Source organism: Aphelocoma coerulescens, chromosome 4 (assembly GCF_041296385.1).
Source record: "Aphelocoma coerulescens isolate FSJ_1873_10779 chromosome 4, UR_Acoe_1.0, whole genome shotgun sequence".
In the NCBI taxonomy this organism is placed as follows: domain Eukaryota; kingdom Metazoa; phylum Chordata; class Aves; order Passeriformes; family Corvidae; genus Aphelocoma; species Aphelocoma coerulescens.
In genome coordinates, this window is record NC_091017.1 from 77,585,543 (window position 1) to 77,601,719 (window position 16,177).

Here is a 16,177-nt window from a genome sequence, read left to right on the forward strand (position 1 = left end):
TCAGGGGGGGAGGTGGGCTGTGTCCCGGAATTCCCAAGGGAAGGAGCAGCATCCTGCACCCCATGGAGTAAAACCTAAATAGACCAAAAATTGCCCGGCTGCCTCTGAAATTCCTGGAGTAGTGGCAGGGTCCATCCTGGAATTCCTGGGACTGAAGCCCCAGTTTGCCCCAGTGTGCCCTGGGACTCCTCCCTGTCCCTGTGCCTGTGCTGAGGGTCCCTGTGCCTGTGCCCACAGTTCACCCAGAGTGCCTTGGACTGCATGGGGGTGGAGGTGTGCCGGCTGCGGGCCTTCCTCCAGGTAGGATCTTCCTCCAGGTAGGATCTTCCTCCAGGTAGGACCTGCCGGCATGGCAGGGCACGTGCCAGCTCCCTGCTGTCCCCGTGTCCCTCTTTCTGAGATCTCTTCTTGTCCCCCTGTCTGAGATCCCTCTGTGTCCCTCTAAGGTCCCTCTGTGTCCCTTTGTCCTTCTGAGATCTCTCTCTCTCCCCCCATGTCCCTCTGAGGTCCTTGTGTCCTTCTTTCCCTGTGTCCCTCTGAGCTCCCTCTAAGGTCTCTCTGTGTCCCCGTGTCCCTCTAAGGTCCCTCTCTCTCCCCATGACCCTCTGAGGTCCCTGTGTCCCTCTGAGCTCCCTCTGTTTAAGGTCCCTCTGTCCTGTGTCCCTCTGAGGTCCCTCTGTGACCCCATGTCCCTTTGTGTCCCCACGTTCCTCTAAGGTCCTCTAACCCCATGTCCCTCCCTGTCCCCTTGTCCCTCTGAGGTCCCTCCCTGTCCCCGTGTCCCTCTGAGGTCCCTCTCTGTCCCCGTGTCCCTCTGAGGTCCCTCCCTGTGCCAGTGTCCCTCTGAGGTCCCTCCCTGTCCCCATGTCCCTCTGAGGTCCCTCTCTGTCCCCGTGTCCCTCTGAAAAGTCCCTCTCTGTCCCCGTGTCCCTCTGAGGTCCCTCTCTATCCCCGTGTCCCTCTGAAAAGTCCCTCTCTGTCCCTGTGTCTCTCTGAGGTCCCTCCCTGTCCCTGTGTCCCTCTGAAAAGTCCCTCTCTGTCCCTGTGTCCCTCTGAGGTCCCTCCCTGTCCCTGTGTCCCTCTGAGGTCCCTCTCTGTCCCCTTGTCCCTCTGAGGTCCCTCCCTGTCCCCGTGTCCCTCTGAGGTCCCTCCCTGTCCCTGTGTCCCTCTGAGGTCCCTCTCTGTCCCCTTGTCCCTCTGAGGTCCCTCCCTGTCCCCATGTCCCTCTGAGGCCCCTCTCTGTCCCCATGTCCCTCTGAGGTCCCTCCCTGTCCCCTTGTCCCTCTGAGGTCCCTCTATGTCCCTGTGTCCCTCTGAGGTCCCTCCCTGTCCCCGTGTCCCTCTGAGGTCCCTCTCTGTCCCCGTGTCCCTCTGAGGTCCCTCCCTGTCCCCATGTCCCTCTGAGGTCCCTCTCTGTCCCCATGTCCCTCTGAGGTCCCTCTCTATCCCCGTGTCCCTCTGAGGTCCCTCTCTGTCCCTATGTCCCTCTGAGGTCCCTCCCTGTCCCCTTGTCCCTCTGAGGTCCCTCCCTGTCCCTGTGTCCCTCTGAAAAGTCCCTCCCTGTCCCTGTGTCCCTCTGAGGTCCCTCCCTGTCCCCTTGTCCCTCTGAGGTCCCTCCCTGTCCCCATGTCCCTCTGAGGTCCCTCTCTGTCCCCTTGTCCCTCTGAGGTCCCTCCCTGTCCCTGTGTCCCTCTGAGGTCCCTCTCTGTCCCCTTGTCCCTCTGAGGTCCCTCCCTGTCCCTGTGTCCCTCTGAGGTCCCTCCCTGTGCCAGTGTCCCTCTGAGGTCCCTCTCTGTCCCCATGTCCCTCTGAGGTCCCTCTCTATCCCCGTGTCCCTCTGAGGTCCCTCCCTGTCCCCATGTCCCTCTGAGGTCCCTCTCTGTCCCCATGTCCCTCTGAGGTCCCTCTCTATCCCCGTGTCCCTCTGAGGTCCCTCTCTGTCCCCGTGTCCCTCTGAGGTCCCTCCCTGTCCCCTTGTCCCTCTGAGGTCCCTCCCTGTCCCTGTGTCCCTCTGAAAAGTCCCTCCCTGTCCCTGTGTCCCTCTGAGGTCCCTCCCTGTCCCCTTGTCCCTCTGAGGTCCCTCCCTGTCCCCATGTCCCTCTGAGGTCCCTCCCTGTCCCCTTGTCCCTCTGAGGTCCCTCTCTATCCCCGTGTCCCTCTGAGGTCCCTCCCTGTCCCTGTGTCCCTCTGAGGCCCCTCTGTGTCCCCAGGCTGGGCAGGAGGCAGCCGACCTGGCCATCCTGCTCAAGGACCTGGAGACGTCCTGCAGCGACATCCGCCAGTTCTGCAAGAAGATCCGGCGCCGCATGCCGGGCACGGATGCGCCGGGAATTCCCGCGGCCCTGGGCTTCGGAGCGCAGGTGAGCGGGGCAGGGACACCCCTCAGGCACAAACTGGGAGCTGTGGGATGCACTGGGCCGGCAGCAAACGCGCTGGGGAAGCTGGGCAGCAGCTCAGGGTGAGCTGAGCTGGGATCATGGAATCAGGGACTGGTTTAGGTTGGAAATTCCCTCGGAGACCCTCGAGTTCCCCCAGCACTGCCAAAGCCACCACAACCCCATGTCCCCAAGTGCCACATCCACATGGATGTTAAATCCACAGGGATGGGGACTCCACCCTGCCCTGGGTAGCTGTGCCAAGCTGGACAGCCCTTCCCAGGAGGAATTTTCCCGATATCCCACCTGGCCCAGCCTGAGGCCGTTCCCTCTCTCCTGTCCCTGTTCCCTGGGAGCAGAGCCCGACCCCCCCCAGCTGCCCCCTCCTGTCAGGGACTTGTGCAGAGCCACAAGGTCCCCCCTGAGCCTCCTTTGCTCCAGCCTGAGCCCCTTTCCCAGCTCCCTCAGCCTCTCCCCGGGCTCCTTCCCTGGACACAATGGATGTGGCATCTCTGGATTTGTGTTCCCATCTCATACGGAGACCTGGCTTCACATCCAGGACCCGTTTCCTTCCATCCTTCCGTTATTTTCCCCAATCCCAGCAACGCTCCAGCAGCCACTGTGCAGATTCCAGGAGTCCACATGTCCATGCCCTTCCCACTCATCCCTCTCTGCCCTGCCAGGTGTCGGACACGCTGCTGGAATGCCGGAAGCACCTGACGTGGGTGGTGGCCGTGCTGCAGGAGGTGGCGGCGGCCGGGGCGCAGCTGATCGCGCCGCTGGCCGAGAACGAGGGGTTGCCGGCCCCACGCCTCGAGGAGCTGGCCTTCAAAGTCAGCGAGCAGGTGGGACATCCTTCCAGGAATGGCACATCCTTCCCACCCTTCCCAGCTGGGAATGCGGCCGGGGAATGCCGCAGGCACGCGCCGTCCCCTGCCCTGTGCTGTCCCTGCGGCTCCGTGGCCTCGCTGAGGGGGTGTGGTGGGGTGTCCCGTCCCTATTCCTGTATTCCACAGAGGGGAATGATCGTGGGGAATTCTTGTAGAGAGGGGGGAAGGTCCCCCCTGAGCCTCCTTTTCTCCAAGCTGAGCCACCTCAGGCCCCTCAGCTCTCCAGCTCTTTCCCTGGACACGATGGATGTGGTGTCTCCGGGTTTTGTGTTGATTTGGGTGTAATTACTGAAGAGACAAGGGGTGGATTTTGTGTAGATTTTCCACTTCTGTTCAGTTTTGGGATGACAATCCTTTGATTTTTGTGTCGGGAATTTTTGGGGTGGATTTGCTGACGGAAGTGAAGGTTTTGTGTTGGATGTGGATTTTAAGGATGATTCTTAACCATCAGAGGGACATTTTAACCATCAGAGGGAAACCCCAGCTGTGGGATGTGGGTTGGGGGCTGTGAGCCCAGCCCAGAGCCACCAGCCAGATCCTTCCCATCCTTCCCAGATCTACGGCTCCCAGGGCATCAATCCCTACGAGTGCCTGCGCCAGTCCTGCAGCATCCTCATGGCCACCATGAACAAGATGGCCACGGCCATGCAGGAGGGCGAGTACGACGCCGACCGCCCGCAGAACAAGGTGGGCCGGGCTCTGTTCCATCATTGTCAGCGGTCACCAGGAGGCTGTGGGTGACACGGGGCAGGGAGCTGGGCAGCTGCTGCTGTCTGGGATTCTTCCTAAAATCCCGCTTCTCCCGCTGGTCCCGGTGCAGCCCACGCCGCCGGCGGAGCTCCGGGCGGCCGCGCTGCGGGCGGAGATCACGGATGCCGAGGGGCTGGGGCTGAAGCTGGAGGACAGGGAGACGGTCATCAAGGAGCTGAAGAAGTCCCTCAAGATCAAGGTAAGGTGTTCCTCACTGATCCCTGCCCATCCCTCACCAATCCCTGCCCATCCTTCATCGATCCCTGCCCATCCCTCACCGATCCCTGCCCGTCCCTCACCCATCCCTGCCCGTCCCTCACCCATCCCTGCCTGTCCCTCATCGATCCCTGCCCGTCCCTCATCGATCCCTGCCCGTCCCTCATGGATCCCTGCCCGTCCCTCATCGATCCCTGCCCGTCCCTCACCCATCCCTGCCCGTCCCTCACCCATCCCTGCCTGACCCTCATCGATCCCTGCCCGTCCCTCATCAATCCCTGCCCGTCCCTCACCCATCCCTGCCCGTCCCTCACTGATCCCTGCCCGTCCCTCACCCATCCCTGCCCATCCCTCACCCATCCCTGCCCATCCCTCACTGATCCCTGCCCGTCCCTCACTGATCCCTGCCTGTCCCTCATCGATCCCTGCCTGTCCCTCACTGATCCCTGCCCGTCCCTCATCGATCCCTGCCTGTCCCTCACTGATCCCTGCCCGTCCCTCATCGATCCCTGCCTGTCCCTCACTGATCCCTGCCCGTCCCTCATCGATCCCTGCCTGTCCCTCACTGATCCCTGCCCGTCCCTCACCCATCCCTGCCCATCCCTCATCGATCCCTGCCCGTCCCTCATCAATCCCTGCCTGTCCCTCATCGATCCCTGCCCGTCCCTCATCAATCCCTGCCTGTCCCTCACTCATCCCTGCCCATCCTTCATTGATCCTTGCCCGTCCCTCATTGATCCCTGCCCGTCCCTCATCGATCCCTGCCTGTCCCTCATTGATCCCTGCCCGTCCCTCATCGATCCCTGCCTGTCCCTCATTGATCCCTGCCCGTCCCTCATCGATCTCTGCCTGTCCCTCATTGATCCCTGCCCGTCCCTCACCGACCCCTGCCCGTCCCTCACTGATCCCTGCCTGTCCCTCACCAATCCCTGCCTGTCCCTCACTGATCCCTGCCTGTCCCTCATCGATCCCTGCCTGTCCCTCACTGATCCCTGCCTGTCCCTCATCGATCCCTGCCCATCCCTCACCAATCCCTGCCCGTCCCTCACTGATCCCTGCCCGTCCCTCATCAATCCCTGCCTGTCCCTCACCAATCCCTGCCTGTCCCTCACTCATCCCTGCCCATCCTTCATCGATCCTTGCCCGTCCCTCACTCATCCCTGCCCGTCCCTCATTGATCCCTGCCCGTCCCTCACTGATCCCTGCCTGTCCCTCACTGATCCCTGCCTTCCCGGCTGTTGTGGGATTCACCTCCACACTCCTGGTGACTTCCTGCCTATGGAGATGGTGATCCCAAGTCCCATCCAGATCTCCTGGGAATGTTCTTCCTGTGGGCAGGGAGGTGCTGCCATCCAGATCCTGCCCCCACCACGTTCTGGGGTGCACAGGGCCGGAGCTGGGAGCTGTTCCTGGGTTCCAGCCGTGGGAATTGGGTGATTTGGGGGCTTCCCGGAGCTCCCTGATCCCCTCCCTGCTGCTCCAGGGCGAGGAGCTCAGCGAGGCCAACGTGCGGCTCAGCCTCCTGGAGAAGAAGCTGGACAGCGCATCCAAGGACGCGGATGACCGCGTGGAAAAGATCCAGACCAAGCTGGATGAGACCCAGACACTGCTCAAAAAGAAGGAGAAGTGAGTTTGGAATGGGGCTGGGGGTGTGGAGCTGATGGAGCTCATCCAGAGGAGGCCATGGAGATCCTCTGAGGGCTGGATTCCCTCTGCTCTGGATCAGGCTGGGAGAGCTGGGAATGTTCCCCTGGAGAAGGGAAGGAGCCAGGGAGAGCTGGGAGCCCCTTGCAGGGCCTAAAGGGGCTCCAGGAGAGCTGCAGAGGGACTGGGGCCAAGGCATGGAGGGACAGGACGAGGAGTCCAGGACGAGCAGCATCCCTGGCCTCACACGTCCCTCCATGTGCTCTTCCCAGGGAATTTGAGGAGACCATGGATGCTCTCCAGGCCGACATCGACCAGCTGGAGTCGGAGAAGGTGGAGCTGAAGCAGCGCCTGAACAACCAGTCCAAGCGGACGATCGAGGGGCTGCGGGGGGCCCCGGCCTCGGGCGTGGCCTCCATCGTGTCCGGCATCGCCGGAGGTGAGTGACCAGCATCCCTGGACACTGCTGGAATGGGGCTGGGATGCCCTCCTGGCACAGGAGGTCTGGGCATGATGCGTGCCCGGGAATTCGGGAATGGTGCTCCCACAGCAGCAGCTCCTGGCGCTCGTGGAGCCGCAGCCTCTCCCACATTCCCAGCCCTGGCTCCCGGGAATCCTCCTGGCACATTCTCGCTCCCAAAGGAGCGGGAGCAGCCCAGGAGCTCCGTGCCAAACCCCTGGCTCTGGGGGAGCCATGCATGGGTCCTGCTTGGGTCAATCCCAGCTGCTGGGAATGGGCTCGGTCCCGAATGTGGCCGTGGGAGATGGGAGCTGCTCCAGCCACAGCTCCTCTCCCGCCCAATCCGGGACTTTAATCCTGCTTTTTCTTGTCTCTCCCGGCCCCTCTCCCTGTGCTGCAGAGGAACAGCAGCGAGGTACGGACACACCCCGCATGCAGCCCCCAGTGCACGGGGGGAAACGATATCCCAGGACACCCAAAGCCTGGGACACGGCTCCGTTTGGGAGCAGGGGAAGGATCCGGGTCCTGCTGGGATGCTGCCAGCCCTGGGAGTTCACGGCTGGTGGCTCCAGAGGGTTGGGAAGGGAGGGATGAGCATGGAACCGTGCCGGATGTGGAGTGGGGTGATGCTCACCTGGAGAGCCTTGGGAAGGGGCTGGTGGAAGCCAGGACTTCTCCAGGGAGGTGCCACGTGTTGGTGACAGCACGCCGTGTCCCCGTGCCACCGTCACGGGTGGCACCGCTGATGGTCGGTGCCCGTCCGCAGGTGTCGGTGCCGGGCAGGTGCCGGGAGGCGGCTCCGGCCCTGTCCAGGTGAAGGATTCACCCCTCCTGCTCCAGCAGATCGATGCCCTCCAGCTCTCCCTGAAACACCTCAAGAATGAGAACAACCTGCTCAAGGTCAGGGGGAACGGGGTGTGATCCCTGTGGGATGGGATCCGGGCACCATGTGGGGTGAGCTGGAGAACAGGCTCCGACTGCCCCACGTCTGGTGGGCTGCAGGGGAAGGGGCTGAGAGCAGGGTCAGCACTGGGAGCTGGGAATGCTGGTGGAACTGGGGGTGCTGGTGATGTCCCTGCCAGCCCTGGTCCCCTCAGTCCAGACGCCACTGGCACAACTTGATTGATTGATTGATTGATTGATTGATGGACACCCCATGAGGAACTGGCACAGCAGCAGCTAATCCAATTAACCAGCTATTCTAATGGATATTCATGGATGTCATGGAGCAGCTCACTGGGCCACAGCTCCCAAATCCAACCAGTCCCACGTGCAAGCCCCGTGTCACCTTCCCATGGGTGCCACTTCCCAGGACTGTCCCTGCTCCCACCCCTGCCAGACCCACACCCTGCCAGCTTTAGCAGAGTTTTATCCCCCGATTTTCCTCTTTCACCCCATTTTTCCCTCTGCCCTCTTCTCCCCGTCACCTTTTCCCGGCGTTTGCCCCCTTTTCCCTGTCCCTAACTGGCGTTTCCCACGGATCCCAGGGGGCACAGATGAAGATGGAGCTGGCCAGCCTGGCCCCGCTGCAAGTGCCGCGGGTGGCCGTGCCCCGCGACCGGCCGGGCGAGGCGCTGCCCACGCAGACTCTGTACCGCAAGACCACGCAGCTGCTGGAGACCCTCTACCAGCTCAGTGCCAACGCCAAGGTGGTGGACATGAGGCAGAGCAAATCCAGTAGGTCCTACACAAACATTCCCTGGCTCTGGGGGGTGCTTTGTCACCTCTGCGTTGTCCCTCTGCCCATGGAGGGACTGGCAGCAATGTGTCCCGCCCGGAGCGGGGCTCGCTGTGGGGTGGGATCCAGGGTGAGGGCGCTGTTCTGGTGGCAGGTTTGTGGGGTGTTCGGGTTGAGGGGGACAACCCTGTGTCCCCACAGTGCTCAGCCATGTCCCCCTGGCCAGGGCCATCGGTGTGTTGGGGACGTGGCTCAGTGTCCAGGGGCTGAGCTGCTCTGGGGTGGTTCAGCCTCTCCCTGCTGGGGAGCCCCTCAACACCCAAAACCCCTGAAATCCTCCCTGGTGCTAATCCAAGGAGGTCAAACCCCTCCAAAACCCCTCTGGTACCAACCCGAGGAGGTCAAAACCCCGTGAAATCCCTTGGTACCATCCCAAGGACTTCAAACTCCCCCAAAACCCCTCAGGTACCAACCCAAGGAGGTCAAAACCAAGTGAAATCCTTTGGTACCATCCCAAGGAGGTCAAACCCCTCCAAAACCCCTCAGGTACCAACCCGAGGAGGTCAAAACCCTGTGAAATCCCTTGGTACCAACCCAAGGATATCAAACTCCCCCAAAACCCCTCAGGTACCAACCCGAGGAGGTCAAAACCCCCTGAAGCCCCCTGGTACCACCATGAGAAGGTCAAACACCTCAGGTCCAAACTCCCCTCCCAGTATCAACTCCCAAAACACCTCTGGTACCAACCCAAAGAGGTGAAACCCCCCCAAAATCCTCTGGTACCAACCTGAGGAGGTCAAACATCCCCAAACCCACCCAGTACCAATTAGGGGAGGTCAAACTCCCCCAAACTCCTTGCTAACGACCTGAGAAGGAAAAAAACTCCCAAACTCTCCGGTAACAACCTGAGGAGATCAAAACCCTCCAAAACCCACCTGGTACCTACGTGAGGAGTTCCAAATCCCCCCAAACCCCCTGGTACTGACCCGAGGTGGGTCACAGCTGCTCAGCTGTGTCCGTGCCCACCACGGCCCATCCGTCCCTTCCCGTTGCCCGCAGCGAGGAGCTCGTCGGCGCGGCTGCTGGAGCAGACGGCCCGGCTCTGTGCCCTCAAGAACTCCATCGACACCCTGAAGGTGAGCAAGGGCCTTCCCCGGGCTGGGGCACTCGGTGGCACCCCCGGCCCAGCCCCGCAGACCGCCGGGCTGGGGTTGGTGGCACCTGGTGGCACTGAGGGGACAAGGTGCTGCCCGTTGCCATTCTCCTCCCTAAACAGTCGGGTTTGACCCCTCTGCCTTGTCCCCAGGGGTGGGTGAGGGGCTCTGGGGGGTGATGAGGGTCCCCATGGGGTGGATTTTGGGGTGACCTTGCCGTGGCTCCCCCCAGGACGACACACTGAGGGAGATGGTCCAGCAGCAGCCAGGCGCTGGCATCTCCACCACCTTCGGCACCTTCCCGTCCTCCTCCTTCCTGAAGGTGAGACCCCCATCCCGAGGGACCCCCAATCCCAAGGAGTCCCCATTCCTGAGGGAACCCTGATCCCAAAGGATCCCCCCACTCCTGAGGGACCCCCATTCCTGAGGCAACCCCGATTCCAAGGGACGCCACTCACAAGAAACCCCCATTCCTCAGGGCCCCTCAATCCCAAAGGACCCTCTTTCCTGAGGGAACCCCAATTCCGAGGAACCCCAATCCTAACAGACACCAGCCCCCCTATCCTGAGGGACCCCAATCCCAAGGGACCCCTGTTCCTGATCCCCAACCTCGAGGGCCCCCCTGTTCTGACAAACCCCAATCCCGAGGGACCCCCCCATTCCCAAGGGATCAGGTGGGTGAAGACCCCCGGCTCCAGCCCGCACCCCGTGACAGCCACCACCACATCCCACCTCCCCTCCCGGGGGTGCAGGGGGGTGTTGCGGGGTCCCATCTGAGCGGTCCCGGCTGTCCCCGCAGGCCAAGCAGGAGCAGGCGCAGGGCCCGGCGCTGTGCGGGCGGGTGACGATCCCGTGCGCGCCGGGCCACGGCCAGGCCCACCGGGTGCTGCTCACCCCCGACCTGCTCCAGCACCTCCGCCAGCACTTCGTCGCCTGAGCCACTCCCGAGGGACCCCCGCCCCCGCTGTCCCCCCCTTTGGGACTCTCCGCTTCCCCCCTACCCCGGCCCCACTCGCGGGTGGGAGCCGGAGCCGCTTCCCCCGGGGGGATCCGGGCCCCCCGCGCTGCTCTCGGACACTACAGACCCCCCCCCCCTCCCCCGGCCGGGACCCCCGTGGGGCCGGGGCTGCGGCCCCTCCGTGCTCCTGCCATCCAATAAAACTTCCCTGGACGTGCTTCCTGCGCCTGGAGCCGGCACCGGGGCGGGGACACTGCGGGGAACACGGGAGGGGACCGGGGGGAGCCCCGAGGGACACTGGGGAGCATGGAAGGGGACTGGGAGGGCACTGGGGGGGACCCCGGGCGTCCCAGCAGGGGCCAGGGAGGAGCGCTGGGGGGTCACGGAAGGGGAGCGGGGGTCACAGGAGGGATCCGGGAGGGGCACTGGGAGTCCCGGGAGAGGCACTGGGAGTCCCGGGAGGAGCGCGGGGGTCACAGAGAGCCCCGGGATGGAACCACGGGGACATTCGCAGATCCTGGGATGGCGCCGCGGGCGAGAGCTCTGGGAGACATTTGGGGGTCCCGGGTGGGAGCAGGGGGACACTTGGGGGGTGCTGGGGGTCCCGGAGGGGGCGCGGGGCCGGGCGGGGGTCCCGGAGGGGGCACGGGGGGACCCTCGGGGGCGGCGGCTCCCGCCACGTGCGGCCGCGCGCGCATCAAACCGCGCGGGAAGGGGCGGGGCTGGCGCGCGCGCGCGGCTCCCATTGGCTGGCGCGCAGGAAAAGGCGGGAGGAAACGCCCCGTTCCGTGTTCTGATTGGTAGGCGCCGCTGAGGGGCGGGGCCGAGCGCTCCTCTGTCTGATTGGCTGCTGGGCGGGTCCTTCGAGGGTAGCCCACGTTGATTGGCGGAGGGGGCGGCGCAGTGGGCGCTGATTGGTGGAGGCGGGAGGAACCGGGGTTCCGGCGGGGACACGGCGTCAGTTCCGGGCGGCGGCGGCGGCGGGAGGACGATGGTGAGTGAGGGACGGGCCGGGGCCGCATCCGACGCCATCGGTACTGGAGGGGGGCCCAGGAGCTCCTTCCGACCGCATCGGGACGGGCCGGGGCCTGAAGGAGGCCGGGGGAGCCGCATTGAGCCGGGCCGGGCGCTCCGGTGGGGCGGCGGGCGCGGGGATGGGCGGGAGCGCGGCCCTGGTGCCGCCCCCGGTGAGCGGAGCCCCCGGTGCCGCAGGTGCTGCTGCACGTGCTGTTCGAACATGCGGCCGGGTACGCGCTGTTCGCCGTGCGAGAGGTGGAGGAGATCGGCCTCCTGCTGCCGCAGGTACGGGACCGGCAACGGGGGGAGCGGAACAGCGGGAGCGGGGAGGAGCAGGATCGGGGCGGGGAGGTGGAAGGAGAAGAACAGGGACCGCAGAGGTGGGGGGGAAGCGGGGGGAAACCGGAATGGGAGCGGGGAGACGGGGGGCGAGCGGACCGCGGTGGGAGGGAAGCGGCGGGGAGGGCCCGGGGGCGCCGGGCGGGGCCGCACCGGGCTGGTGCCGCAGCCGGGGCTGTTCGCAGGGCTCGTTCCCCGTGCCCGGCCGTGACCGGAGCCCCCCGGCTCCGCCCCGATTCCCCCGCAGGTGGAGGAGAGCATCCTGACGCTGGGCAAGTTCCACAACATGGTGAAGCTCGTGGCGTTCTCGCCGTTCCGCTCGGCGCAGAGCGCGCTGGAGAACATGAACGCCGTGTCCGAGGGTGAGTGCGGGGCCGGGGCACCGGGACCCCCCTCCCGCGGGCACCTCCGGGCCGCCCTGACCCCTCGCTCTCCTGCAGGGGTCCTGCACGAGGACCTGCGGCTGCTGCTGGACACGGCGCTGCCCCCCAAGAGGAAGAAGGTGGTGCTGGGGGTGGGCGATGCCAAGATGGGCGCGGCCGTGCTGGAGGAGTTGGGGGTGCAGTGTCAGACCGGGGGCGTCGTGGCCGAGCTCATGCGCGGTGAGTGGGGACGGGGGGGGACGGGGGACACCTCGGGGGGGTCCTGGCTTGGTTGGGGTTCCATTGGGAGGGGTCAGGAGTTGGGGGATGCGGTGCCATTGTTGGTGTCCCTGGGGCTGCACGTGGTGACAGCTTAGTGTCCGTGTGTGTGTGTCTGTCCGTGTGTCTGTCCGTGTGTGTGTCCATGTGTGTGTGTCCATGTGTGTGTGTCCGTGTGTCCGTGTGTGTGTGTGTCCGTGTGTGTGTGTGTCCGTGTGTGTGTGTCCGTGTGTGTGTCCGTGTGTGTGTCCGTGTGTGTGTGTGTCCGTGTGTGTGTGTCCGTGTGTGTGTCCGTGTGTGTGTCCGTGTGTGTGTGTGTGTCCGTGTGTGTGTCCGTGTGTGTGTGTCCGTGTGTCCGTGTGTCTGTGTGTGTGTGTGTCCGTGTGTGTGTCCGTGTCCGTGTGTGTGTCCGTGTGTGTGTCCGTGTGTCTGTGTGTGTCCTTGTGTGTGTGTCCGTGTGTGTGTGTCCGTGTGTGTGTCCGTGTGTGTGTGTGTCCCCATGTGTGTGTCCCCATGTGTGTCCGTGTGTGTGTGTGTGTGTGTCCATCTGTGTGTGTGTCCATCTGTGTGTGTGTCCGTGTGTGTGTCCGTGTGTGTGTCCGTGTGTGTGTCCCCATGTGTGTGTCCATGTGTGTGTCCGTGTGTGTGTGTCCCCATGTGTGTCCGTGTGTGTGGGCAGCGCTGTCCCCGCACGGTGACCCCGTGTCCCTCCCTGCAGGGATCCGGCTGCACTTCCCGGCGCTGGTCCGAGGCCTCACGGCGCAGTCGGCGGCCAAGGCCCAGCTGGGGCTCGGCCACAGCTACTCCCGGGCCAAGGTGAAGTTCAACGTGCACCGGGTGGACAACATGATCATCCAGTCCATCAGCCTGCTGGACCAGCTGGACAAGGACATCAACACCTTCTCCATGCGCGTCCGGTCAGTCAGGACAAATTTGGGGGGGGGTTTAAGGGTTTTGGGGGTGTCCCCTCCCCATGCTTACCACAGACAGCCGCCAGCGCTCCGGCCGCCTGTACAGACCGGGGAGGGACAGCAGCTCCCCGAGGGCCACTGGCCAGGCCCTGGGGCCACGGCGTGGACCTGGGGGGACACATGGAACACAGAGGGGTGGCCTGGGGGGGACACGGGGCCGGGGACAGGGCTCGGGGGGGACACTCAGAGCTGTGGCTGACGCTGTCCTCGTTCCCACAGGGAGTGGTACGGGTATCACTTCCCAGAGCTGATCAAGATCGTCCCCGAGAACTCCATGTACTGCCGGGTGGCCAAATTCATCGGGAACCGCCGGGAGCTGAGCGAGGAGAGCCTGGAGGGGCTGGAGGAGATCGTCATGGACAGCGCCAAGGCCCAGGCCATCCTGGAGGCCTCCCGCTCCTCCATGGGTGAGGGGGGCTCTGAGGGGCTCCGGGGGGGGCCTGGCCACGTGGTCAGTGCCAGCACTCATCCCGTGCCACCCCCAGGGATGGACATCTCCCCGCTGGACCTCATCAACATCGAGAGCTTCTCCCGCCGCGTCATCTCGCTGTCCGAGTACCGCAAGGGGCTGCAGGAGTACCTGCGCTCCAAGATGAGCCAGGTGGCCCCCAGCCTGTCGGCCCTCATCGGGGAGGTGGTGAGTGCCCCCGGGGCCCCCCCGTCCCCTCCCCGGCCGCGGAGATGATGTCAGAGTGAATCTGTCAATCCACTGAGCCGTGCTGCTGACGCTTCCACTGCTGATCCCTGGCCTGGGGGTGGGCTCTGCGTGCCCTTGAGGGCTCCAGGGCCACCGGTGACCCCTGCCCCGTGCTGTCCCCCAGGTGGGCGCCCGCCTGATTTCCCACGCCGGCAGCCTGACCAACCTGGCCAAGTACCCGGCGTCGACGGTGCAGATCCTGGGCGCCGAGAAGGCGCTGTTCAGGTAACCGCGGCTGTGACGGGGTGGGGAGGGTCTGTCCGTGGGTGGGGGCTGCATTCAGGGCTCCTGACCCCTTTCCCTGGCCCCTGGCAGGGCGCTGAAGACGCGGGGAAACACCCCCAAGTACGGCCTCATCTTCCACTCCACCTTCATCGGGCGCGCGGCCGCCAAGAACAAGGGGCGGATCTCGCGCTACCTGGCCAACAAGTGCACGATCGCCTCGCGCATCGACTGCTTCTCAGGTGGGTTTTGGGGGCTCTCGGGGGGGGGGGGGTTTAGGGGGCACAGGCCTGGCCAGCATGGGCACGGTCACCTGGTGCTCGGTCGGGCACGGGGAGGGTGCTCGGGTGCCCTTCAGGGCCGCTCTGCCGTGATGGGAACATTTTTCGTCAACAGCATCTCACCCCGTGTGAATGGTGACTCCTCTGGGCTGAGCAGAGCACGGGGGGGACTCGGGGGGGGGTTTGGGGGGTGCAGGGTGGGTTCTGAGCCCCCCCTGTCCCCTCCCTGCAGAGGTCCCCACCAGCGTGTTCGGGGACAAGCTGCGGGAGCAGGTGGAGGAGCGCTTGGCCTTCTACGAGACCGGGGAGCCGCCCCGCAAGAACCTGGAGGTGATGAAGGAGGCCGTGGTGGAGGTGAGGAGGAAGAGGAGGCAGCAGGGACGCTGAGGGATGAAGAAGAGCGGTGAGGGTGATCAGTGGAGGCAGATGGAGGGATGGAGGGGAGGTGTGGGGGGAGATGAAGGTGGTGGCAAGGTGAAGAAGGGGAAGGAGGTGAGGTGCTGAGAGATGCAAACAATGGAGGTGTTGTGGCGATGAAGATGATGGAGGATGGTGGCGAAGGGGATGAAGATGAGGGTGAGGTGATGAAGGTGCTGTGGTGATGAAGATGATGAGGGTGAGGGCCCGTGTCGGAGGTGATGTCACTGTGCCATCCTGACCCGCTGTGGAGGCCAAAGACTGATTTAATGAGTCTGATCCGACCGGTGCTGGGGGTGGGCACAGACCCTGGGACCCTCCCCTCGCTCACGTGCCCCGTGTGTCCCCCCAGGCCAACGAGGTGGTGGCTGAGGTGAAGAGGAGGCAGGAGAAGAAGGAGAAGAAGAGGAAGAAGCGGGAGAAGCGGCGGCTGGAGGCCCTGGCGGCGGCCGCCGAGGAGGGGGCGGAAAACTCGGTGATGGAGACGGAGGTGAGGGGGAGGATGGGGTGAGACCCTCCTGGGGGGTTTTGGGGCTGCCTGGATCCTCCTGGGGCCAGGCGGGGTGTGGGGGGCAGAGCTGATGTGGGGCTCCCCACAGGAGAACGACGTGGGAGCCAAGAAGAAGAAGAAAAAGAAGCAGCAGCAGCAGCCGGAGGAGTCGGAAGTGGAGGCAGAGCCCGAGGAGAACGGGGTGGAGGAAGAGGAGGAGGAGGAGGAGGAGCCATTGCCCAAGAAGAAAAGGAAAATCACGGTGGAGGCCGAGCAGGAGGAGGAGGAGAAGAAGAAGAAAAAGAAGAAGAAGAAGAAGGCAGCGGCCCGGGACTCAGAGGAGGATTAGAGAGCGGGGCTGGAGCGGGAGCTCCCGCACACGGACAGACAGACGGACGGACGGGAGTGAGCAGCGGCCGAGTGCCCATCACTGCCGTGCCCCAGTGGCCACTCGGAACGTGGCACAGCCCCTCGTGGCCTGGGTGAGTCCCTCTGGCCACCAGCAGCCCCTGGACTGGACTGGACTGGACTGTGCCTTACACAGTGGAACTTCCAAGGCCCTGTCCCCTTCCCAGGGACCCAGGGCTGCCCGGGGCTGTCCCCTGGCCCTGTCCCCTTCCCGGGGGACCCAGGGCTGCCCGGGGCTGTCCCCTGGCCCTGTCCCCTTCCCAGGGACCCTGGGCTGCCCGGGGCTGTCCCCTGGCCCTGTCCCCTTCCCGGGGGACCCTGGGCTGCCCGGGGCTGTCCCCTGGCCCTGTCCCCTTCCTGGGGGACCCAGGGCTGTCCCCAGGCCGTGCCCCACCCCAGCCTGTGCAGTGCAGGGGAGAGGCCCCGCTCGGGGTGCCCGAACCCCAATAAAGGGCTGAGGTTGTTGCTGATCCCTCCTGTCCTGCTCCGTGGCAGGGGGTGGCCAGGCTGTCCCCACGGGGGTCACCCTGGCACCACAGCCTGCCCCGGGGCCCAGGGACACGACGGCA

At 64.7% G+C, this 16,177-nt stretch overlaps 2 protein-coding genes and 2 non-coding genes across 6 annotated transcripts in view; all 4 read left to right on the forward strand.

Annotated features, from left to right (window-relative positions):
* The window catches only part of DCTN1 (dynactin subunit 1), a 55,887-nt gene extending 45,544 nt beyond the window's left edge, over positions 1 to 10,343 (forward strand). For all 3 annotated transcript variants that reach the window (XM_069014815.1, XM_069014816.1, XM_069014814.1), the window contains 12 exons: positions 238 to 300; positions 2,211 to 2,360; positions 3,059 to 3,220; positions 3,821 to 3,952; positions 4,086 to 4,214; positions 5,715 to 5,857; positions 6,148 to 6,314; positions 7,102 to 7,235; positions 7,823 to 8,012; positions 9,073 to 9,149; positions 9,400 to 9,489; positions 9,967 to 10,343. In XM_069014815.1, coding sequence (XP_068870916.1) covers positions 238 to 300; positions 2,211 to 2,360; positions 3,059 to 3,220; positions 3,821 to 3,952; positions 4,086 to 4,214; positions 5,715 to 5,857; positions 6,148 to 6,314; positions 7,102 to 7,235; positions 7,823 to 8,012; positions 9,073 to 9,149; positions 9,400 to 9,489; positions 9,967 to 10,104 — 1,575 coding nt within the window. In that variant the 3' untranslated portion in view covers positions 10,105 to 10,343. The remainder of the gene's footprint in view (positions 1 to 237; positions 301 to 2,210; positions 2,361 to 3,058; positions 3,221 to 3,820; positions 3,953 to 4,085; positions 4,215 to 5,714; positions 5,858 to 6,147; positions 6,315 to 7,101; positions 7,236 to 7,822; positions 8,013 to 9,072; positions 9,150 to 9,399; positions 9,490 to 9,966) is intronic.
* Positions 10,344 to 11,072: 729 nt separating this feature from the next.
* Positions 11,073 to 16,078, forward strand: NOP56 (NOP56 ribonucleoprotein). The gene is made up of 12 exons (XM_069014817.1): positions 11,073 to 11,119; positions 11,338 to 11,427; positions 11,729 to 11,843; positions 11,922 to 12,083; positions 12,841 to 13,039; positions 13,313 to 13,500; positions 13,579 to 13,730; positions 13,915 to 14,015; positions 14,106 to 14,254; positions 14,526 to 14,647; positions 15,063 to 15,200; positions 15,310 to 16,078. Exons 1-12 carry the CDS (start codon positions 11,117 to 11,119, stop codon positions 15,547 to 15,549), a joined length of 1,659 nt encoding a protein of 552 aa, XP_068870918.1. The 5' UTR covers positions 11,073 to 11,116; the 3' UTR covers positions 15,550 to 16,078.
* On the forward strand, positions 14,378 to 14,450 carry LOC138110160 (small nucleolar RNA SNORD56). Its single transcript, XR_011150794.1, has one exon. It is a non-coding gene; the product is annotated as a small nucleolar RNA SNORD56 (small nucleolar RNA).
* Positions 14,924 to 14,992, forward strand: LOC138110168 (small nucleolar RNA SNORD57). The gene has a single exon (XR_011150802.1). It is a non-coding gene; the product is annotated as a small nucleolar RNA SNORD57 (small nucleolar RNA).
* Positions 16,079 to 16,177: the final 99 nt, after the last annotated feature.

Excerpts from the sequence above, each read along its gene's own strand:
- NOP56 (XM_069014817.1), top strand. Across the intron at positions 11,844-11,921 it reads CATGAACGCCGTGTCCGAGG|GGGTCCTGCACGAGGACCTG; the intron begins GTGAGTGCGGGG and ends GCTCTCCTGCAG. Across the intron at positions 12,084-12,840 it reads CGTGGCCGAGCTCATGCGCG|GGATCCGGCTGCACTTCCCG; the intron begins GTGAGTGGGGAC and ends CCCTCCCTGCAG.